General features: G+C 42.1%; 1 protein-coding gene across 1 annotated transcript; it reads right to left on the reverse strand.

Annotated features, from left to right (window-relative positions):
• Positions 1 to 250: 250 nt before the first annotated feature.
• On the reverse strand, positions 251 to 25041 carry Ces5a (carboxylesterase 5A). The gene is made up of 13 exons (XM_042689939.1): positions 24942 to 25041; positions 23440 to 23644; positions 21261 to 21399; positions 19537 to 19670; positions 15186 to 15339; positions 13346 to 13450; positions 11099 to 11203; positions 10018 to 10158; positions 6490 to 6558; positions 3609 to 3756; positions 1853 to 2002; positions 847 to 919; positions 251 to 770 (listed from the first exon to the last, which is right to left on the reverse strand). Exons 1-13 carry the CDS (start codon positions 25012 to 25014, stop codon positions 542 to 544), a joined length of 1725 nt encoding a protein of 574 aa, XP_042545873.1. The 5' UTR covers positions 25015 to 25041; the 3' UTR covers positions 251 to 541.

A 25041-nucleotide genomic window follows, 5' to 3' on the forward strand; every position in this document is an offset into this window, starting at 1 on the left:
CTTGTATCATCTTTACTGAGAAGGATGCTCTCTGAAATGGTTCCCTCCCCAAGATTACTCTGCAAACCAGAAGAGCTTCAGTTCAAACTCAAAGATGTTTAGGACATCCAAACTTGGCTTATGGCTAAAGGTTCCTGTATTGAAATCTGAAGATTCACATTCTAGGTAATATATACCTGGTCTAACAGAAAAGTCCACTTCATCTTGAATGACAAGGACCAGAGATTTACCAGTGCAGCAGTAAATTTAATTCCTTGTGTATACTTTGCACACTGATTTTATTTCATATGAGAAAATATAATCATGAAGATGACAGTCAATGAGTCAACCTTCTCTCCAGACTTACTGAGGATATCATTTTGCCTTCCAAGATAAATTGCATTTATTGATGTTGAAAAGAGGTTCTCTAAGTCCATAAAACATCAGCTAAAGCAGCTTATCCCACAAAGATCCCCATAGGAAGCAGCTCAATGAGAATGAAGCTAATGACTGAAGGCGATGCTTAGAAGGAGAAAAACCACAACCACACAAAGATGACTTCTCAGAAGCCAAGGAGAAAGAAGGGCAAGGTTAAAGAAAAGAAGATTAAGGAGGAAGGAGGAGTGAGCAGAGTTTCTGAAGCTGACATGATATAGGGGAGGGTATCGACCCAAAACTCCACTCTCTCCTCTTTCAGTTCCTGTCCCAGGCCCATGTTCAAATCCAGCTTCATGTACTGCTCCATCTCATCATAGGCTGGCCACAGGGGCAAATCAGGGCCGTTAGGATTCCTGGAAGTGAGTGCAGACAGCATGAGACGGTTACCTTTAAACATTTGGTGTGGAAGAGGTCTGCAGGTTCACTTACCCACTCCGAGCAAAGTTAGCCCAGTAGCTCATCATCTGCCTGCTCAGCAATTTCTCCTCCTCGGTGGCTCCATCTGCAGGGACCAAACACAAATCCATCCACTCACAAGGACTTACTCTTTCGATTAATCCCATTGATACACCCATCTTACAGGATCCTTTCAGGCTTACCAAGCCATATGCAGACACTTAGTGTCCAAGTAACAGCGGTTCCAAAAGGAATCATAGTTCCCACACGGTGGAGGCTGAACACATACCCTCCCTGGTATCTGCTGCCCTTCCAAGCATTCTCATGAGACTGAAGTGTCATTAGAGATACAGATACCCCTTCTTTCTGTGCTTGTCTCTGTCTGTATGTCTCTCCCCATTGTTGAGACTAGTGAAAATTGGTTGAGAGTCTTAATTCTGAAATATTTTTAAATATTAGCCACTGTATGGAGCTATTGTTATCACTTTTTTCTATTAACAACTTCAATCTAATTGGTTTGTTACTTTAGGCACTAAGCCTGTCATAAATATAGGAATAAGTAAGCAAGTATTCCATTCACAACCTCATTTGGATCCAGACAGGTAGAGTTAGAATTAATGTTTTGCAGTAGGACTTTGAAAGCCCTGAATGTACCCTCAAGAAATTTCTAGGAAGGACAGGGAGTGAGACCTGTGGTCAGACTAGGAAGAAAATGGTTCTGAGGATTTTCAAAACATAAAATGGCTTAAGTGTCCCAAAGTGCCCACTTTCATAGGCTTTAGTAAACAGTAAAGCACTCATTGAGCAGATGTTGGTTGCTGTTTTGTTTTATCAGACCTGGGGCATATTCCAAAGAGAAATTGTATCTACCTCAAGCACAGAGGCGATTCAATATCAACTTGATAGTCTTGTGCTTTTGCACAGGACTTTTGTAGACGAGCAGGGAATGTTATGATATCAGTTAGTAGTCAATTCTCCCCACCACACCCCACATCCTATGTTCCTGCAAAACCAGGAGCCCATGATCACTTTTCCTTACCAAACATGACAATGTCACCCTTCAGGAAGGCACCACCAAAGACAAAGCGGATTTCATCAGTGTGGTCAGCTTTGACAAAGTCTGGCCTTGAATCTTCAAAGCACTGGGGCCGATGCTGAAACTCATAGAAGTAGACAGGTGCACCAGAATCTGATTTTTAAAAAAGTCAGGAAAATTCAGATATGCAGGGAGGCAGATCAGAGGGCTTGTCTTGCATTGCTACATACAAAGTCTTGGATTTGTAGAACCATAAATAGGATAGTGCTAAGACAGAGACTACCTTCTCCTTTCTAGATTTTTTTTGTCGGTCGTGGGGCCTGAACTCTGGGCCTGGGCACTGTCCCTCAGCTCTTCAGCTCAAGGCTAGAGCTCTACCACTTGAGCTACAGTGCCACTTCTGGCTTTTTCTGCTTCTGTGGTGTTGAGGAATTGAACCCAGGGCCTCGTGCATGCAAGGCAAGCACTCTACCACTGAGCCACCTTCCCAGCCCCATCTTTTCTAGATTTGAGACTGGAATTTCCTGTCATGGCAGTCCTCATAGTCCTAGTGACAAAGATCATAACCCCCCCCTCCAGTGTACCCTGGAAAGGCAATAGTTCAGCTCCTCAAAAGAAATTCTTAGTGGAACAAGATTTATCCTTTGTAACCTCCTCACATTTACCATGGTTCCACTGTCTGAAGATAAACAGAAGGAAGAGGAATTCCCTTCTTCCAAGATAACCCATCCATGTGCACCCTGAATTCCTTTTCTTCTCTTCTAACAAAATCTCTGTTTTTTAATTTTCAGCAAACAAGGGTATACACGCATGCATACATGGACACATCTGGGTGAGCTTGCTCACATGAACACACACCAACACATACAGCCTTGGTCTCAATTTCTTCTCTAGTTACTGCCTCATTTCTCTGCATCTCTTCCAGCAAGACCCCACAACAGTGTTACTTTCTGCTTTTTATCTCCATTTTCTCTCCTCTTATACCAAATGGAGGACCCTTCAGAGCACAAAGCCCCATCTTTTAATTCAAATATCATATTTGGACAATAAAAGCATAGGACTTTGATGAATTCTGAAATAAACGTGTTACCAGCACCTGTCAGAACATAGAACTTTCCACCATCTCAGAAGGGTCCATTCTAGTCACTTTGCCCAAAGACAGTGTTCTTATTCCGAGAACCATAGATCAATCATAGATTATGTTCATCTGTTCGTCAACTCTGAATAGCTAAAGTAATACAGTATATTCTCTATTGTGTACTCTATACTTTCTTTTGTTAGGCACAAAGGTTTTGAGATTCATGCAAGTCATGCATGTGTCAGTAACTGATTCCTTTCTATCACTAATCACTATGCTATTGTATGAATATACCACAATTTGCTTATGCATTTATCTAGTGAGGGGCACTTGTGTTGTCTCCATTTTCTGGTTACTCGGATTAAAGCAACTATGAATGTGCATGTAAAAGTGTCTTGTATGGACATAGGCTTTCATCTCTCTGCAGTGAATATGAAGAAACAGAATGTCTGAATCATAGGGTAGGTGTGTTTAACTTTGAGAGAAATTGGTTTTTCTGAGTGGCTTTATTTTTTTCACCACAATTGTCTGAGAGTTCTAAACATTTCACATCGTTACCAATACTTCTTGAGATGGTTCCTGTTTGTGATCTCAAAGATGCAAATGGTTATTTCATTTGGGGGTTTCTTTTACCACCAGCCTTTAAGGACGACGTCCTTAAAGAATATTCCAAAGACTCACCTCTGTGAAAGCGAGCTGTGACCAATGCAGGAACCACAAAGAACACATCTCCAAACAAGTCCAGTAAAGCATCTCGGATCTCAGCCAAGGAGTTCTTGTCCTGGAAGTATTCATTAGCTACAACATGCAAATACTGAGTGGGGATGTTCTGTAAAACAAATCAATAATAATCATAGGAGTAGGAGACCCAACACAACAATGGCCACCATAGTAACCTTTCATCTGTGCAAGCAAAATACTTAATGTTTTCTGTTCATTACCTCATTTGATCTACACCATAGTCCTATGATGTAGGTATTTTTTTTAAAAAAATATCCATTTCATAGATAGATAAATTGAGACTCTGAGGGATTGAGTGATTGGCCTAAACTTGTTAAAAAAAAAAAAAAAGAACACGAAGTCTAAAGGCATCCAAACCCCATGTTCCAACCTCAGTATACTTCCCACTCTGTCATGTGTTAGAAAGAATCATTCCGAGGAAGAACGAATGCCTATTTTATGAAATTCAGAGCAAAGTAAAGATGAGGCCCCCCTTTGCTCAAAGGTCATCAAGAATTTTCAGATAGTGACAGTGGGGCCCTAAACCAAAGGAAGGACCCTTCAGAGCACAAAGCCTTCTGTGAGTACATGGGCCATATATTATCTGCTCCAGGGGCTAGCACTGCCCCCAAACCTTTGCTATTAACCTAGTTGGTATCTTAAAGCTTCATTTCATTTCTCTGCCACAAATGGATTGTTCGAAGCATTCTGTGTGTCAGCATGCTGACTGGCACAGAGCAGGTTTCAGTTCTTCGGCTACTCTGAGACCCATGGTTGAATGCCTTAATGTAGGATTCATTGTCCTCTCTGACTCAGCAATATCTTACCTACTGGGCTTCCCTCCTCTTCTTGCCCCAAGAACCAATAGCAAAGGGCAAGAGGTAAACTCCCTGAAAATTCAAGGAATTTGGAATACAGACCCCTTATACCACTTCGAGCCCAAAACAAAGAAGGCGTCTACAGCAGGTGCAAGGTCTGGCCCCTGGAACTATATGGGCAGCAGACGTCATGGTGCTGGAGCTGTCCAAACTATGTAGAAAGCTCTATGTGGAGCCTCTGGCACACCACCAGAAGACAGCCATAAGAGTGAGACCTGGGGTTCTAGAGCCAAGTGACGCTTTCTGCATTAGAGAACTACTTCCTATTTGCAAAGTCGTTCCTGACCTGGTACCAGGCATAGAGAAGACCCTGGCTTTTCCCCTCTCACTTTCCCCACCAACCACTTCCATCCCTGGGATTTGGCTCAAAACAACTTTTCCAACTGCTGCATCTGAAATGTCTTTTGCCCCAATGGTCCTCTTTTGCAAGACCTGATCAGTGACCATCTCCTCCACAAGGCAATCCCAATCTACTCAATAGAGTTTCTACTGTTCAACTTCTCATTTAAATGTTCCTCAAACCATAACCTCAATCTCCATTATCAGACAACCAAGACTCATCAAACATGCTTTCACGAAGCCTTAGGGGCTAAGAGATTACCTGGCCCTGTTGGGCCTACTCTACAGTAATGGCTTGGGAAACTGAATTCTTTCATTCTTCCCAGCCCTTGCGATGAAGCCTACAGTGCTTCTTCTGTAGCTTGCAACAGCTACAGGAGCCTACCTGTAGCAACCTAGTTCCTCAGTTGATCTCCTCACATCTCTCTACTCCAAGTTGGTCCCTGTGCTCCCTTCCAAGCACCCCTCAACTCTTCTCCTCTCCCCAGGGAGTTGCCTGCCCCTTCCTGTGGAGATCATAAGACTTCCCTCTATGGCAGCTGTCCAGCATATGCTGCACCCTAGTGCCTAGGGAGTGTGGGACCATGTAGATCTCAACAAACATTTGTCCAATAAGTCAATAGGGGAAATGAACTTGGCATGCATACAGAATATGTATTTGTGGAGAAGAGGAAGATGGCAGGAGGGAGAGCCGAAATGAAGGAGAGAAATCCATCTCTGAATCCTAGGGTCTAGAGTAAGATCTGCTGCTGCTGTGTTTGTGTACTGACTATGTACTGAATGAATGAATGAATGTGCAACTGGTACTGCTGTAACTTAGTATAGTGCCTGGCTTCTCTTTAATCAACACAAGCCTTTACTTCTATCTGTTTCAGAGTTCAGAAGTTTTCAAATCATAGGTAGATAAGTCAGTACATCTATGCTGCATTATGCAATATGCTTGGGGCAGCAGAACCCAAATTCTAAAAGAAACATGATAGTGAGTACATAAAGTGAATGAATGTGTTGGAACAAAGATGTCTAGTGGCCACATATCAGTCTAGATAAGGTTTGTTAAAAATGAAAAGGTTACCCTCCCCCACAGTATAACTCCTGCTTTCACTGTATTTGATGTTGGTATAATTTGTGGAGGGGAAGGGGAAAAATAAATCGTTTAAATAGAGATACAGGTGGACCCATTGCAACAATGAGATGTACAAGATGTCGAAAAATGAACTTTACAACTTTGGTGGGGGGGGGAGGCATGGGTGGGGGGGCTAGGGGGGAGATGGGAAGGGATGGGAAGGGGAAACAAAGGAGGAAGCAACGATGCTTGATAAGAAATGTACTCATTACCTTGCCCATGTAATTATAACCCCTTTGTATGGTATTTTCACAATTAAAAAATAAATAAACTATAAAAGAAAGACATGGGAAAAAATGAAAGGGTGAAAAACAAAAACCTTGGGAATTTGGGGAGCTCTTTAGAGTTAAAGATTGTGAATGTAGCATTGTGGGTCTTTACTTTGTAAATGTCTGTTGAATTCATTCATGAGCAATGGCTATACCCCAACATCTAACCCTGAGTGTGGACCAGGCATGTCTGTTTAGTGAATGAGAAAAAACCATGACCCAAGCTCACTTACCAGGAACGTATGCAGCAAGCTAAGAGCAACAGACATGTTGGCACCAAGGAGGATCTCGGGATTTGCTTCCTATGAAGACAAAACAGGTTGTCTCTGTGAGCACTCTGGTCATCAGAAAAATAAAGTCCCGCAGGTCCCTGGCAACAGCCTTTCTTAGAGGAGGGTGGAAGGAGCAGGAACTCTCTCAACCCCGGGTGGGCATATGTAATAGCAGCCTATGTAAGTTATCAATGAAGTCTCACATTGGATAAAGGCAGACATTTCCTATCATGCCTGTGGCTTTGTGAGTCCCAAATAGCCACTCTGTGAGGGGGGGGGGGACACTTACTGGCTGAATTGTGCCCTTCTCCCATAATTCCAAATTAAAGTAATAACCACTAGTTCCTAAGAACATGGCCTCTCCACCAATTTGATTGGAAATCTTATCAGAGAAGAAAGTCACACATGCTAGGAATTTGAGCATACATAAGAAAAGACAAAAGCTGGGGGCTGGGGGCTCATGCCTATAATCCTAGCTACTCAGAAGGCTGAGATCTGAGGATAGAGGTTCAAAGCCAGCCTGGGCAAGGAAAGTCCATGAGATTCTTATCTCCAATAAGCCACAAGAAAACCAGAAGTGGTGCTGTGGCTCAAGTGGTAGAGCACTCGCCTTGAGCTGAAGAACTCAGAGCCCAGGCCCAGAGTTCAAGCCCCACAATCATAAAAAAAAAGAACAGAAAAAAAGAAATGTCAGGAGGTCACAGAAAGAAGATAGCCATTGTAAGACAGAGAGGCTTCAGAAGAAAACATGTATGTCAACAACTTCATCTTAGACTTCCAGCCTGCAAAACCATGAGATATATTTCTGTTGCTTAAGCCACCAAGTCTACGATTTAGTTTGTTGCAGTGGTCTGAGCTGACTCATATGGGCTATAAGTTTTCTTTAACATCACTTTCAAAGAGAAACTAGAAAATGTCAAAATTGGTGGTTCCTTGTTATTCTTAACAGCACCGTAGTCAGGGCCTCTGAGAAGCCAGCAGAGAGAGGATGGTGGTTGAGAACACAGCTAGAAGCTATAAGCAGCCAGGCAGCTTAGATTTGAATCCCTGCCCTGCCACTCACCTGTGAAATTGGCAAGTGACTAACTCATTAAACCTCAAAGTTCTCAGATCTAACATAGAGACCCAACATGGTTGGGATGCTAATGGAAAGTTGATAGTTGATATTTATGAAGTACTTACAATAATGCTTTGTCCACAGCAAAAGTTTCATTATTATTGGTTATATGACCATTTGCTGGCTGCTTACAACTTAAAATACATATGAGTAGAAATACTATTCACTGGTCTAATGAGTTTTTCTTTTATATATTTTCTGCTGAAGATTATGGAGGAATAAATCACTAGGGTAGATATCTAAACATACCTGTGTCCCAGAATATTAAGGAAGCTCCTGAATCATTTAAGTTACAAGGGCACTGAAATACAGAGGTATTTTAAGGAATCAATCTGGCTTTGGAGGGTTTTCTGTATTTTTCTATACTCAGGGAGGGAATGAGCTGCGATCAGGTCCCATTTAGTCCACTGAGTTCTGCAGATCTAGATACTGATTTCTATTCCATCTCTGGAGTAATTCCAAGAGGTAGCACTTACAGAGCACTTACTCGATGTCAGGTTATTTGGTGTATATACCTTTGAGGTGGGTCCTAAAATTAGCCTTATTCCACACACATAGGAGCAAAGGTTCAGACAAGTTAGGAAACTCACCTAACATCACAAAGCAGGTAAGCAGAGAACTCAACATTTAATGGCAGAGACTAAACATACAAAAATTGCATACCACTTTCTCCTTACTAACTAGAAAGCTAGTCTTGCCTCTCTGAGCTTTGGTTTGCTTTGCTCTAAAATAAGGCTAATGGTATTTGTGAGTTCTTGCACAGATGGTGTGCTTGTGGTGCCTGGAAGGCACTTGGGGAGCAGGCACAGAGGCTGTGGTGTGGCTGTCAGTGGTGGTACCTGCCCTCTCCTTTCAAGCACGCAGCCAACAAACAATGAAAGGCCTTACTTGAGCCTAAGCCATTACTCTGTTGTCTCATTTATGGCAGGAGGACAAAAAATCCCCCACTTACCCCAAAACTTCGCTCAGGAGATCAAATTAATAATGGCAGAACATGCTTTAACAACTCAGTGAGCTCAAGATTCTGGTTGTAGACACCCCCCAAGACCTTTGAAATTTGATAAATCACTATTTCTTAGCCACATTTCCTCCAGTGGGGGTTGATCGATGAAAGCAACCTTTGCAGTATTACAAATTTGATCTCTCCAGTCTTCTAAAGACAGATGAAATCCTCCCAGTGAAGGGATTCTTTTTAAACCACAGAATCCAAAAATTATGGCTCTATCTCTACACCAAGCCTTAGATACATGGCCACATCTTAGATGACTTTTTCTGACTGTCTTGCCCTTCGGTCTACTTGTGTTCTTTATAGATCTTATCTTGTTAAAAATTTCCTTAACTAGTATTACAAAGGGGTTTTAATTCAACACGTAAAATGCTGAGTACAATACATCTTAATCGTCACCCCTTTTCTCATTCTCCCCCATCGCTCCCAACCCTATCCATCCCCTCAATTATCATCTTTTCAACCACGAATTTCCTACGTTTGCTCCTGAGAACATGAATTCACAGAAAGCAAGACCACTGTGACTTGCTTACTACTGAAGACTCAATTTCTGTAACAATACAGTAAATGTTCAATATTTACTTGCCAAATAAATAAAGTGGTTCCATAACTGTTCAACTTATACAACCTTAGAGATAGAAATCAAATGCCAGGACCAAGTCTGGATATAAAAAGTTTAAAAAACTGAAATTTTTTAAGCTAATTGTGAAGTAGAAATGGTATTTATTTGAAACGATTGTGTGTAATGATAGATCAAATGGCTTCAACCCTGTCTTTTCCCTTGATATAACTGCCTTGTTTGCTATACGTCTAGATGAGCAGTAAGGCAAAATGCCTGCTGCAAATTTTCCAGATCCTTGTGTTTGGATATGACCTGCAAAGGGACCGAATTTTTGGTTCCCAGTAAAGCCATGTTGCAAGGTAATAAATCTTTAAGAGATGGTGCCGAGTGGAAAGTGACTAAGTCATAAATGCACTGCTCTCAGAAGAGACTAAAGTAGTTCACAAAGGATGCAGTTAGTTCTAAAGAGAGAGAGTTATAAAGCAAGGCTACCCTACATACTCACCTCCTTCTGCCTATGGCTCTTTTCCTTTCTTCTTCTTTACAGTGTTGTGACACAGCCAGGAAAGCTCTAGCACAATTCTGGCACCAGAATCATGAGCCAAATAAACCTCTCTTAATTATATTATCCAGCATCTGGTATTATGTTATAACAACACAAAACAGACTAAGACACACGCTTTCAGACACAGAAACATCAATCATTGATAAGCTCCAGACATAGTCTCACAGGTGTCAGGTATGGAAGCCAACAGCTGCATCACAGTTGGGGGGAGTGGTAGATATCACAGCCAGAATTCCTACCATGGGCAACATGAAGCCACACTCCTGGTTATTGACTCCGATGAGAGAAGGCACTACTTCAAATGTCTTCTGAGACAATAGTTTTAAAGGCTCATCAGGAAAGAAATCTCCATCTATTGCTCGAGTGAAAGATTTTGTGATCTGCAATAGAAGAAAAAGGCAGCAGCCATCAATAGTCATAAATCTCTTGTCCTTAAATTCTGTCAATCTACGTCAATCTAGTTCAACAGTAAGCAGATGTATCCAAAACTAAAGGATAAAGGAAGAATAAAAATAAACCACTACAGGCCCAGCACAAAGCATCAGTCCTTGGCCCTGGCCAGGCCTGCCACTTACTTGGACAAGGAAGTTAAACTTTTTGTGTATTGTTTACTCTCCTGCTGAGTGGAAATATCAATAGTATCTGCCTAAGAAAAATGGAGACTTAAGCAAGTAGTTCTCAAAATGTGGTTCTCAGACCAACATCTCTTGTGTACTGGTTAGAAGCACACATTCCCAAGTACCACTCCATGCCTTCCAAATAAAAAAAATCTCTAGAGGCACAGTTGTAATCTTGAATCTTTCAAGTTTTAGCAAAGATTCTCAAGGCTAGAAGGGACATAAACTATCGCCCAGTGCAATTAGTCACCCAATGATAGAAAGCTGCCAGTGGTCAACCAGACCTCACTTGAATACCTGCCAGGTAAGCAGTATTTTAAAAGAGCCCAGCTCTTTGCAGACATGTGTGTTTTTTGAAATTTATCAGTTATTCCAAGCTGAAATGGCTTCATATTAGAATATCCAACTCTTGATCTTGACTTCAGCCTCTAAGAACATGTGGAGTAAGTATGGTCCTTCTTCCCAGGGAGATGCCTAAGGCATCTTAACATCAATCCTGTGTTTTTCTGGATTTTTGCCAGGCTAACTGGCACCCTTATCACATTTTATGGGTGATTACATGTCTATTTACAGCCCTCCTCATCAATCCCCAACCCCTTTCTTTTCCAAGTTCCAAACCATAATAAATAACAGAGGAGTTGGATTGTTCGCTATCCCAATTTGGGAACAACCCTGATCCCCAAATTCTCCCCTTCCTCCTTACCTGGTTGAGGCTCAGCAGCTCCTCAGAAGATTTTTCCCTTAAGCACGTCAACAGAGCCTCAGAGTCTGTTTCATTGCAACCACAGATTTGTGCAATCATCTGCAACTATTTGCAAGAAGGATCAAGTCAGGACAGTATGGAAAGCATTCAGAGAAATGAAAGCTGGAAAGCACCCTCTGACAAACCATGGGCTGGTCCTTAGATGTGAAGCCCAGCTACCCTTCTCAGTCTCATGCACTTATGTGCAATGTACCCCTTGAGGATAGCTTGGCACACATTATCCTGATCTCTCACCTGTCCTTCCTGTCCTATTTAGAAAATACCAGTGCAGAGGATAAAGATTTGTCTGACTGTTCCCATGGACCGGAATCAAGATTCCTGCTTCAAGAAAACACAAATCCTATGTTCTTAGCTTCCTTCACACCATGCCCACAACCTCAGGGTGTCAAATGGAGCTAGGAGCATGTAGAATAAGAGGTGATTCTGGAAAGCTCCTTAATCACCCATCAAAGCATCTGCATTTACCGTTCCATTTGTCCTCTCCTCTCAAGCCCTGGTTCCATACACTGCCCCCAATCCCTGAAGAACTACACCATATCAACTTTTTATCTTTCATAATTATAATTTTTATTTGTCTCTATTTATGCTTTGTCTCACTTTAAGCCCCAAGTCCTACCTCCTTTGAGATACCCTTTCAGATCTTTGCAATCCTCATAAGGCTTTTCCTCCCCTAACCTCTTATCATTCAATGATCCCTCAGCTTCCCTACTCAGCCCATTGCTAAACACTTTTCCCCTTCACTGAATTTTCCGTATTTGTAGAACTTGTCCCTGGTGGTTCTTCATGTTCTGGAAATTACGGATGCTCTGAGACTTCAATGAACACTACAGACCCCAGGAAAATGCAAAGTACTGTAGTATATAAAATATAGTATAATATTATAGCTTATTTAACATAGCACATAAAAGTCTGCATATAATAGTAAGGCACTGAAGAATCACCTCTATATCTATCCACAGACTACACGTAAAAAGTTTTTTTAATGCAAATTTATATTCTCTCCTGGAGTTATAGCTCAGTGGTAAAACACTTGTCTGGTATGTTTAGTTCAATCTCCATTACCATGAGGGAAAAAAATCACAGTCTTTTTGAGCTTAAGATGTACTTTCTTCTCTCATAAACCCAGAGGTCATAACAACACTGGGAAAACTGTAGGTACTCAGTAAATGCTTTGTGGATGAATAAATATATGCAGAAACTAAAAGCTTCTTTACGTATAATGCTACCAGAATCAATGTTCTCTGTGTATTGAGGGTATTTTCACAATCTTATGACTGTATTTCTGCTTTTGATGCACATTGCTATTCTCTATATAATGTATATAATGTTAGAAGAAATGTACCACATAACCCAGGTATATTGGTGCACAACCTGTAGTCCAAACTACCCAGGAGACAGGGATGGGAGGATTGCTTCAGCCCAGGAGTTTAAGATCAGCCTGGGAAACATAGCAAGACCTTATCCCAGAGTCTGAGAAAGAGAGAGAGAGGAGAGGAGTGAGAGGAACAGAGAGGAAAAGAGAGAAAGGGAAGAAGGAAAGGAAGAAAGGGAAAGAAGGAAATGAATCATTAAAATAACTCATACCTAAGATACAGCTACACAGCCTAGTGCTTAGTTAATATGCATTGAATGATCCCTCATTCATTCAGCAGATATTTTTGGTTGCCTAACATATGACAGATACTATGCTGAGACATGAAGGACAGAGAAACTTTGGCCCCCAGATCTTCATATTGTAGTATAAAGTTAAGAGAAGGTAGCAAATGACAAATATCTATGACATAAGCCCTATCGCTTTCCCTCAAGACCGTGCTAGACATCCCATGCCATCCAGAGTTATTTACAAATGAGCTGGAAATATCCTTCAAATCTTTCTTAATACAAGTATAGAAGAAGCGTTGCTCAGAAGAACTGAAACCAAGTTATGTCTCCATGCAAAGAATAACAGGCAACGTGTGAGAACTCTAACATAAACACATCTAACTCGAACAAGAAGAGTGTTGCATTGTATAGCTGCGCCCATTGCCTGTTGCACAAGTCTTCTATAGAAGGATAATGTTCCCTTTGGACCAGAATGAGTTTCCTTGGGCATGCTCAGTAAGGAAAGCCAAGCACATGATGAAACCACCTGTTGACTCCAGAGCATGTTCTCTCTTTGCAAAGGAGAGGTGTTTACAATATACCTACATCGTCACTCAGTTGCTCCTCAATGGTCTTCAGGCAGGGGATGATGGCCACCCCACTCTCCATGATAGCTCTGTGAAACAAGCCCTTGGCCATAGGTGATAGAATCTGGAAGGAGAACGCAGGATAACTACGAAGAACATCCTGGGAACTCTTATCACCATGTATACTACTCATCCCTTTGAAAGACTACTTCTTAGGGGAGAAAGCCTTGGACTGGGGGGAATCCAAGAATTAGATGTGATGGTTTGAGCAAGTTATTTGGCCTCTCTGAGATCCCATTGCCTAAATGTGATTCACAGCTCTTCCCTGTCTAGCACATGGCTTAGAAATTAGTGTTTCCAAGCATTAGTTTACTCCTCTGCAAAACTGGAATCAAAATTGAATATCTATCTCAGAATTGTTGTGAAAAATAGGGAAAGTAACAGATATAAATTTATCCAAATCTGGTCAAGTCTCATGAAAGATGGCTGTTACTATATATGTAAAATTGGTTCATATAGTCCAGTTTAGAGGGTACTCTTGATAGATAAAAAATACCTTGACTATTAGGAAGGATGAACAGCAGAAGCTCTCTTAATCCATGGACAGGTAACTGATCCCTATAAATCATATGTTCATTTATGCTAAGGAAATGGTGACCCAATGGACCATTTTCACAGCCATACACTGCCACATTGTCATTTCCATCGGGTTCTTGCCAAGACAGGCGTGCTGGCTTCCAAATTTGTATCTGTAATTGCACTTGCTATTGTAGTTACATAACCAAGGCAATATTGTGGGAGACAATGGATTATGCATGTAAAAAAGAAAACAACATTGCAAACAGCTTTAAGATTTTGCTTCCTGAAAAAATACATTTAAAGTGCAATTTGTAGGATTGAATTCTACAGGCGATTTTTACAGAAGGATCAGTACTACGCTCTAATCCACAAATCAGTTCTAAAAAGATAACACACTGTTTATCAATGTACATTTATGTTTTTGTTAAATAGAATGTTTCCATGTGTTGATTGTTATGCCATGCTTTAGTGGAGCTTTTCAAATGAACAATTCTACGGTTTGGAATGGTTTGAGTGCTTTTCAGGGTCCCAGTGCTGGAAGCTTGGAAGTATAGAGTAGTGGAAGGTCACTGGGGGCTCTTTCCTTGGGGATAAAACAACAACAAAGGGTTGCTGTAAAAAAGGAAAAAACCTGGCCCCATGAGTTCTTTTTGTTTGCTGGTACAAGATATTGAGCTTCTTCCTATACATACCTACCATACTATGATAACATATACCACACTCACCAGACACCCAACCAATAGGATCATATAATCTTCAGCTTTGAGCTCCTGAAACTGCAAGCTAAATAAACCTCTTACTTTACAAGCCAGCCTATGGCAGATACTTGTTATGGTAACAAAAAGCTGGCTAGAATTCAGGTGGGTGATGCCTGGATCAATGTGGAACTGAAACTCCCCAGAAATATAGGGTGCCAATGGGCTTAGCCTCCCTCTTCCAAAAACACTATCTCCATCTGATTAACATAAAAGAAGTATTTACCAACACTGGTAATTGGATGCTAGAACTTCAACCCTAAAAATACAATTATAAGGGATTTTCCCCTCAAATTGTTCATCATTAGTGACCTCCAGTGAACAATCTAAACTCCCAGTAACAACTGTGTTATTCATGAGATGAGAATGCATCCTGACCTCACAATGTGAAGATGGAGGGAGAGAAGGCATGTTAAAGAGATTTTTTTTAGTACCCAGGCACCAATCAAGTATGAGTGATTCATTGTCCTCGTTTTCATAACCTCTCCACCAAAAGTCATTTAAGTCACAAAGCAGAGAACTCACAAGGCCAGAAGCACTAATGGCTCCTGCTGAACCTCCAGAGATGGTCACAGAGTTGGGGTTGCCACCGAAGAATTGGATGTTCTCTTGGACCCAAGATAAGGCGGCCAACTGGTCTTTGAGGGCCCAGTTTCCTGAGCTGTGTTTGTCGTGTGTGCTGAAGGCAGAAAGCAAGTGAGAATCAATTCTTAGTCATCTGCTGTCTGTGGCCTACAACCCAGGGAGACCTAGCAGAGCTCCTAAGCAGATGTCATCTGGGAAAAGAATGAGAATCCAAATCCTAAGGGAGCTGGGGAAACTGGATGTAGTATTCAACCTTTGCTGGGATTTGGGTTTCTTGAAGATTCCATGAAATTTCTGCATCCCAGAAAAATTCTTGTGCAATATTGTACATCAACTTTCAAGGCATTCCCAGACCACCTGAAGCATTCTGCTGGTGAAAGTAAGTCTGTACTTACTGTACTGAGTAAGGATTTCCCAGACACAGAGATCCCAATTCCAAATATAAAGTTATTAACAATAGCAGGATGTTCCTGACCCTGTTCTAAGGGATTTATGGCTAATACCCACATGATTCTCACCATTTGTAATCCAAGTGGTTCTAGATTGTCTCCCTTTGCCTCTGTGTCTTCTCTCCACCCTCCCCTGACCTGCTTCCAACAGGTTGACCTCCAAGAATTGCCTGGCTCAGGTTTCAGCTGTATGCCTTCCACAGAAGGCATAGGCAGGTGATTGAGAATAGAATAGGAAATACTGAGATATTCATCCTCTACTTCCTCCATGCTGAGGAATGGGTTGGGCAGTAGTCACATTTCTCCATGGTTACAGCTTATACTAATTCTCTTTGATTATGACATTAAGATACTAATGGGCATAAAACCTCATTTGAACAGACTATGAAATTTAGGCACAGGTAAGATTAAATCCTCTTTGTAGAAAGATCTAAAAAGTTACAAATTAGGAATTCAATGAATCTAGTCCTAGAATCCATCCATGCTCCTAGTCATACCCCCAACACTGCTGTCTCTATGGAATTTCTAATAGGAAAAAGAGTAAAGATATCATAAAACCAAATAAATGCCTGGATCAAAAGTATCAGTGCAGCCAGGTATGGTTGGTACATGCCTATAATCCCAGCACTCATTATGGTAAGGCAGTACTATCTCAAGTGCAAGGCCAGCTTGAGCTATGAAGCAAGACACTGTCTCAAGAAGAAAACAGTAAAAATCTATGTGGTGAACACCATAAAGGATCCAGTATCTACTCCCCACTACCTATCAGCTCCCTCAAATTGTCCCAGCTCTTGGTTCCTTTTCTCTGTCCATGACCCACGATTGACTGACTATATTTCTCACGCTCAGGCATCTTTGAAGTCTTCCTACCTGCATTCCCTAGTGGGTCCCACATTGGTCTCCATTCCTCCCTTACAGTTTAGAAGCAGCACAATTTAGTAGTTAAAGTCCCAGCCTCTAGCCCAGAATTCATAGCTTGGCCTTTCACATCTGGTTACTTTGGGCCAGTCATTTAACCAACTGGGACTCCATGTCCTTTAGAAGGAAATGAGAATAAGAATAATAATATCTTTGTGGGACACTGGTGGCTCACATCTGTAATCCTAGCAGGATTACAGGATTTTCAGGAGGCTGAAATCTGAGGACCTCGGTTTAAAGCCAGCCTGGGAAGGAAAGTCCATGAGACTCTTATCTCCAATAAACTACTCATAAAAAGCTAGGTAAGATGATGTTAAGTGAAATGAACCCCAAGATAGGGACACAAGTGGTTTTTTTCTTTCTTGCTATTGTTTCTAACGTATTTATAAGGTACCATGTAATTTTTTTTGTTGCTTTGTATTTCCTTCCCCCACGGTATAACCCCTGTTTTTATTGTATTTGATGTTGGTATAATTTGGGGAGAGGAAGGGAAAAAACAAATTGTTTAAATAGGGATACAGGTTGACCCATTGCAGCAATGAGATGCACAAGACGTTATGCCAAAAAAACGAACTTTACAACTTTGGTTGGGGGGGGGGGGTGGTAAGGGGAAACAAAGGAGGAGGCAACAATGCTTGACAAGGAACGTACTCATTTTCTTGCTCATGTAATTGTAACATCTCTGTATGGTATTTTCACAATAAAAAAAACTTATTAATAAAAAAAACGAACTTTACAATTTAGGTGGGGGAATGGGGGGAGTGTAGTTGAGGAGGTGGGAGGGAAGGGATGGTAGGAGAAAAACAAAGGAGGAGGCAACAATGCTTGATAAGAAATGTACTCATTACCTTGCTCATGTAACTGTAATCCCTCTGTACAGTATTTTCGCAATAAAAATTTTTAAAAGTCAGAAATGGTGCTATGGCTCAAGTGGTAGAGCACTAGCTTTGTGCAAAAGAAGTTCAGAGACAACACCCTGGACCCAGGACCAGCAAAATAAGAAGGAGGAAGAGAAGCAGGAAGGAGGAGGGGAAGGAGGAGAAAGAAGATGGAGGGAGAAAGAAGATGGAGGAAGAAAGAGAAGGAGGAGCAGGAGGAGAAAGGAGGAGGAGGAGGATGGAAGAGGAAGAAGGAGGAGGAGGAAGAGGAAGAGGAGAAGAAGGAAAAGGAGAAGAAGAAAAAGGAAAAGGAGGAGGAGTAGAAAGAGGAGGAGGAGGAGGAGGAGGAGGAGGAGGAGGAGGAGGAGGAGGAGGAGGAGGAGGAGGAGGAGGAGGAGGAGGAGGAGGAGGAGGAGGAGGAAATCACTACTACTACCACAGGTTTGACAGGAAGATTGACCATGCCAGACATACAATAAGCATTACATATGTGCTCTCTACATATATGGACACCCCCCGACTCAGCTCTCATCCTGCAGGGTCTCCTGGTTCCCTCGGTCTTAAAAGTGAAAGTCCAAACTCCATGGATGGTCTTGCATTGGAGCCCTTGCTTTTCAAACCCATTTCCTACGATGTCCTCCCCTACCTATGCTGAAACCAAGATGATTTTCAGAAATCTTTCTGCCAAAGAATTCTTATGTAGAATCCCAATGTATACAGCTGCTAAAAGTGTAAGTGCCCTCATCGGAGGACCCTGTTTTCCTGCCCAGCCTGCACAGAAGTAGCAAAGTCACCTCTCAGAGCTGCAGACACAAAGCACCATTTGCAGATCTTACTCATGAGCTGCTCCATTCCCATCCAGCCTTCCAGCCACTGCTAGGGCAGCACCCTGTGCTGAATACACTCTCTCCAAACCCCTCCTCCCAAGCCCCACTATATACTTAAGGTATAGCTGCAATGCTACTCCTCTTAGGAAGAACTCTGGAATCTCCCTTCCCATTTCCATGTCCATTTGTCTCTCCCTCTTGGAGGTTTTAGCCCCATCCTGTTTGGTGACACAGATGTATATCCCTGCATTATCTTCCTTACTAGCTTACACACCTCCTTAGGATAGGCTTCCGGTGTACATCATTGCTGCCTTTCCCCATAGCATAGGACAGCAGCTTCCAAGCATGACTCCTACCCCTCATTCTTCCATGTTGAAGGCAGGATAATAGAAATTGTTGAGAGAGCTAGCCCTTTTCATTGATCTCCAGGAGCCTGGGTAACTTCTCTATGCCAGTTCCCCAAAATGCTCCTCTTCTTGGGTCTCTTTCTTTGCCCATGACCCATGACCATGTAAAATGGAAACAACAATAGAACTTTCTTGTTGTGTTACACTGAAGGTGAGTTGAACTAACATGTGGCAGGCAGACAATGAGGTTCCTGGTTCACAATGAGCACCCAGTTATACCTAGGAGATATTACTGAAAGAAGGGAAGCCAATGTAATTGGGGAATTCTTCTCTGGGGGAGCATTTTGGGAGTCAGGTGAGAGGTATGAGAGACACTAGCTACTGCTCACACAACCTGTCTCTCTGTCTTCCAGGCTTGGCTACATTTCCCTGTCTCAGATGATTTTGGATGTCGCCATGTACAAAAGTCCTGCCTAATGGACAGACGTGAGGAGATACAATTTTAAGTTGATCCCTCTCGTGTGATCCCCTCTGCTCTTTCTCCTTCTCTGTCTGCTGGCCAAATGCTGATGTGGGACCCAAGAGAATCTACCTCATAACCACAAGATGGAAGGAGTCCCTGATAGAACATACAGAAAGATGTCTGTCTATGCATCAGGGATATTCACATGGATTTCATGCAAATGACAAAGGTTTTTTTTCATTGTGTGAAGCCAGTAAGATTTGGAGAGGCATCTAGGATAGTTGCTAAAATTACCTAATTAGAGCCCGATTTATTCAACACCTCCAAAGGTTCGTTCCTGGACACTGCCCATGGCTTCTGCACAGCTACCCCCAGGGTTTTAGGATGCCAGTCATCTGAGAAAACTCACTTAAAGAAGCCAAATATTCCTAGCCGGTACTGGATGATCACAACTAGAATATCCTCATAGGCAGCCAGGGCAGAACCATCATAGATGGATGCTGAGCCAGTCTGGAAGCCACCTCCTGGAATCCACACCATGACCTAAGGAGGGGAGAGGAACATTCCAGTCAGTCCACTAGGAACCTATATCCCTTCCCTAGACATGCTGGTGACTTCTTTCTTCTATGAAATATTCATTTCTAAGTAGGGTCAGATGTTTTGTCTGTTGAAGAAGGGTCCAGGTTAAGTATGCAAGCTATGGTATCTAAGTGAATAGTGCTGAAGTTTAGCTCTGCCACTGATTAGCTGAGTGACCTTGGGCAAATTATTCAATCTCTCTAAGGATCATTTTTCTTACCTGTAATTTGTGAAGAACGAAAGAATCTCAGGAGGTTATCATGAGGTCTACACAAAAATGCACATCTAAAACCCATACAACAGTGCTGGCTCACTCCAGGTACTCAGTGTTAACTAAGTATCACTGAGCCTGTGACCCACAAGAAGATGGGAATCACTGTAAGCTGTGGATCAGAGCAAAAGCAGCTTACACTGTTTGAACTTAGGGCTTTTTCCGAGTAAAATAAGAAATTGAAATGTGGAAAATATCATTAGAAAAATTAGGACCAGCGAACACAGAACAGTCATAAATCCATTCCAGACTCTTGAGTTCAGTAGTAGAAACTGTAACCATTGGGGCAGGAATAGAGAGGAAAGTCATGGAAGAAAAAGCAGAGGTGGACAAAGCATTGGCTTTGGTGCCTGGACCTAACGTGAAGCAAGTCCCAAATGCACTCCCTGTGCCTCGTATGACCATTGGTATTGGGTCCAGTAATCCTTAAATTCACACTGCATTATGTGCTTAGCATGTAGTAAGTACTCATAGATGCAGTGGTCATAATAGAACAGAACAAGTCTCCCACTATCCCCAAGCTTTTTTGCTCAAGGCTAGTACTTTACCATTTGAACCACAGTGACACTTCTGGCATTTGGATGATTAATTGGCAATAAATGTCTCAACGGACTTTCTTAGCTATGCTGACTTTGACATCTTCGGATGTCAGCCTCCTGAGTAGCTAAGATTACAGGTGTGAGCCACTGCACTCTGCTGTATTACATTTTCAAATGGAAAACTTTGTATTATTACCTCACTATCTTGGTTACCTAAGGAAAGTCAGAAGATGCAATTACCCTCTTTGAAAATGGAGTTCCAAGATTTAAAACAAATCAGAGTTCTTTGAAGCTATGTTTTTTCTGAAAGTTTAAAAACTACTCAATACTTAAAGGAAATGAGAAAGCAAAGTGAAACTAAAACCAAAGCTCAATAAAAGCTCAGTCAAGAAAGATGGTAAAGGGCTGGGAAGGTGGCTTGCTTGCATGCACAAGGCCCTGGGTTCGATTCCTCAGGACCACATAAGCAGAAAAAGCCAGAAGTGGCTCTGTGGCTCAAGTGATAGAGCATTAGTCTTGAGCTGAAGAGCTGAGGGACAGCACCCAGACCCAGAGTTCTGGCCCCATGACTGACCAAAAAAAAGAAAGAAAGAAAGATAGTAAAGTGAAATCTACCATTATTTTCTTTGAACAAGTTGATATGTTTATATGCCAGTTTCCCAATAATCTAAACACCCTTGCTGGATCCCAGGCCAAAGACCAGCTAGCAGCAGCCCAATGCCAATGTGCAGCCGACTGTCTTACTGGGAGTTTAGAGCCATGGTCCGCATGGGCTGGTGCATAGATGTTAAGGTACAGGCAGTCTTCTGATGTTCTGAATTTGGGGTAGCGCACCTTGAGCCAAGATTGATATGAGCTGATCCACTCCAACTTCTGGGAGCACCTTGGAGAAAAGTAGAAAAAAAAAGCCCATAGAATTACTCTCAGCAAATCTACCTGGAAAAAGCCAGCCCCTTATTGCCAAAACTAGTAAGCAACTAAACTAACACACTATCATACTCTTTGATCTCGTTCCCAGATAAGAAAGCTACATTGTACAAAGTACTTGTATTAGCTCCCGGCACATGCCCAGTCTTACAAACACTCATCACAATATAGATGCACATAAAGATTCAAGATGGCTCAACCATTCTCCACACTGTGGAGGTCAGGATATTGAGCTGAGTATGACATGGTCCTCTCCCACAGTTTCCTTTTCTGCTCCCAGAGAACCAAAGGACCTCTTTAGATCTCCATAACAGGAACCAACATTAGATTTTCAAAGAGATTCCTGCATCCAGGCTTTTCTCAAGCTCTATTTGTCTGGATTCCTCTGACCTCTATCTGCTAGTTTATGGTTTTCCTTTGTTTATAAGATTCTGTGCAAGTGTCACTTCCTCCAAGAAGCCTTCTGAGATTTCTCCATCATAGTTCTTTTTTGGAATCATCTTCATAATGTGTGTTGCATCCTAGAACTTGTTTTAGGCCTATCCATGATCATTATCATATTCTCCAACTCTACTGTGAGTAGCTAATTGACTAAGATTCTATATTAGCTACTTCTGTACCTCATATACCTTATCACAGAGCCTGACAGTGAGACTGAGATTGTATATGTGAACATTTCTACCATAATTGTTTGATCCGTATCAGTTGTCTTCTTGGCATACTGGTATACACACTGGCAATGGGAAACTATTGCAGCAATCTACCTCCTCCCAGCTATTTTTGCCTCCTGGCCTCTCTGTGTATTGTTTATCACAAATTCAGACTTTATTGCATTAAACAAAGCTATCACTAGCCTTTTTCCAAAAACCCCTGATGGCTTCCTTGTCACCTTATATTTTAATTGTCAATGGTTACCCTACATGCTCCTAGATGAAAGTCATGACAATCTCCCCCTTATAATGATCCAATTTGGGATTTTCTATTTTATCAGGATGCAGAAGCATTATACATTTAATACAAACTATACCTCAAATTTTGAATATTGACCTTTTTTCTAAGATAGCATATCCAGGCTGATATTATATTGCTGAGCAGCAATGAGCTGAAGCTCCTGTTGTACTCTTGTGGCTGAGCTATGGTGTGTAGTAGGTTATGTATAGTAAATACATCTTCAACTTACCAGGACATAAGTCCATTGCTAGTAAAGAGTATGGTCAATAGTGTGTGCACCCTAACACCCAATGGAAAACTGATTATTGAGTTGGCTCTGAATGAACAGTACTTGAAGAATGAATGAATGAATCAGTAAACAAGTTTGGTTTTTGTCCTGTTTTTGTTTTGCCCTGGGTCACCTGAGGGCATATGCCAGAAGATTCTTGGGAATTTACCAGTCGCACTGCCATCCAGAAGTTTCATCTCACCCTTCCTCAATTAATTGGGTCACTGCTTTATCCTCCGAATATGAAAATCTGTAGTGGCTGGGGGGAGAGATTCCTCGTCTCCCATGGCCTCCCTCACCCTATGCCCAGTCACCCACATCACCATTCCACCGGAATTTAGGAAGTTTCCACTGGGAACCAGGCATGGCATTGGATACAGTTTTGACTAAAAGAGCCAAAATCCCCTTTCTGTGCTTCTCCCTTCTGAAGCCTAACCCAAACTGAGTATGGGGGCTAAAGACCTAGATAGAGGTCCCATGGAAATATCTGGAGAGTGTCTTCAGGGAGCCCACTGAAGTTCTTCCTACACCTGGCTGGGGCTCAGGATCCCTAGAGAGCATTCAAATCATTCTGACGGCTTAGGAGATTCTGATTCAGAAAGTGCAGAAGGGACCCAGGGCTTGCTGAAACACTTGCTTCTGTTTATGGCCCCTCCTCCTTAATGTCTGCCCCTTTTCTCTGTTGCCCCTAGGTTTTCATGATCTTTATTCTCCCTCAATGATCTCCCACCAACTCTGGGAGTCATGGGCCACCTGTAGAACAGAGCCTGGTCTTACAATGGCGGGTAGAAGGTGGCATTCCTCACGTCATTCCAGGGCACTGCAGGCTGTGGGTTGGCAAATCGCAGAGGTCCAACAGGGGGCACAGCAAAGGGGATCCCAAGGAACACATTCACAGACTCAGGACTTCCCAGCACTGTGGTTTGCTGCCCTTGGACCCATCCCAGCTTGGTGTTCCTCCGTGGCACTTCAGTGGCAATACCTGAAGAAACATATGGGAAGAATAAATAGCTAAGTGCAAAGACACAGGGAATTAGCCAGCTTAGAACTCTCCTGGAGAGCACTCTCTCTACCCAAAGGCCATGCAATGTAAGTAGCCAGATAGCCCATCCTAATCGGCATCCTCTGCTTTCTTCAAGGTTGCCATAGAAGGGGAATAACAAAATGCTGAAACCAGGACACAGAATGACCCATGGCAACAATGATACTCACAAGATACTATGTTGGAAATGATCTTTACAACTCCAGCTAAGGTGGAGGGGGGCGGGGGTTGGTAGGGAAAGGATAGTAGGAAAAAAAAGAAGGAGGTAACAATGTTGGACAAGAAATGTACTCATGTAACTGTAAGCCCTCTGTACAGTACCTTTACAATAAAATAAATTAAAAAAAACTGTACTCATGACCTTACTTATGTAACTGTAACCCCTGTTAAATTTAAAAAAATAAAAATAATTAAAAGATTAAAAAGTCACACACACACAAAAAGATTGCCGTAGAAGTTACCACCACCACCACCAGAACACTGACTAGAAAGACTACCACCAAGCCACAGAATTTAGGGAGAGGGCTCACTTGCTTTGGAAACTGACTTTCCAGCACTTCACTAAATTGTCTGCCCCAGGGTTTTCAAAATACTTGTCATTCCCACACCCACCAGCATAACTACTAGTGATTACTTAAGTTTACTCACTGCTTATTTTTCTGAAAATTAAATGTTTAAAGTTGAACCTAGAGGAATCTTAAGCAATAACATCTATAGAGTGGTTCTGGTAAGTTAGGTAGGTGATTTTGATGCAAATGGAAATTAATATACAGAAATGAAAATATTAAAAATTCTCATGTGTATGCCAACTGAAATCAGTTCAGACATTTCCAGGAGATGACAAGATGTGCAAATGTCCCAGGTTTTGCAGAAAAAAATAGTCTAGAGAAGGAAATTTCTCAAATTAATATTTGGCAGAATGCAGGTATTCTGATGACATTCAAAGGCCTGTCTCAGTGGCCAAAACTATAAGAGAGGCTCCACATCCCTCCCTAGAACTCGGGAGCCTCTTTTTGCAGGTATATAAGCAACCCAAAGGAAGGACCAGGTCTTTTGCACTGAGAAGGCTCTGGACCCACGGCTCTCAGCATTATGAGACATTTGAATCTTAAGGGTCTACACAGCTCTCCATGGTCCTTAGAGACTAACAAGAAATAACTTCATTTCCACCTGGAAATCCTCCCCCTTCTCCCACCTTTTCAGATCCCCCCCACCCATCTGTCATTGAGCATCTCACCCCTGATGATAGCTGCAAGGATCCACATGGCCCAGATTAGGGCTTGGCTGTGGTGTACCCAATCCCCACTCATCTGGCTGGCCTGTCTGAACTTCCTGGA

Source organism: Dipodomys spectabilis, unplaced genomic scaffold, assembly GCF_019054845.1.
Source record: "Dipodomys spectabilis isolate Male_0828 unplaced genomic scaffold, ASM1905484v1 ptg000130l, whole genome shotgun sequence".
In the NCBI taxonomy this organism is placed as follows: Eukaryota; Metazoa; Chordata; class Mammalia; order Rodentia; family Heteromyidae; genus Dipodomys; species Dipodomys spectabilis.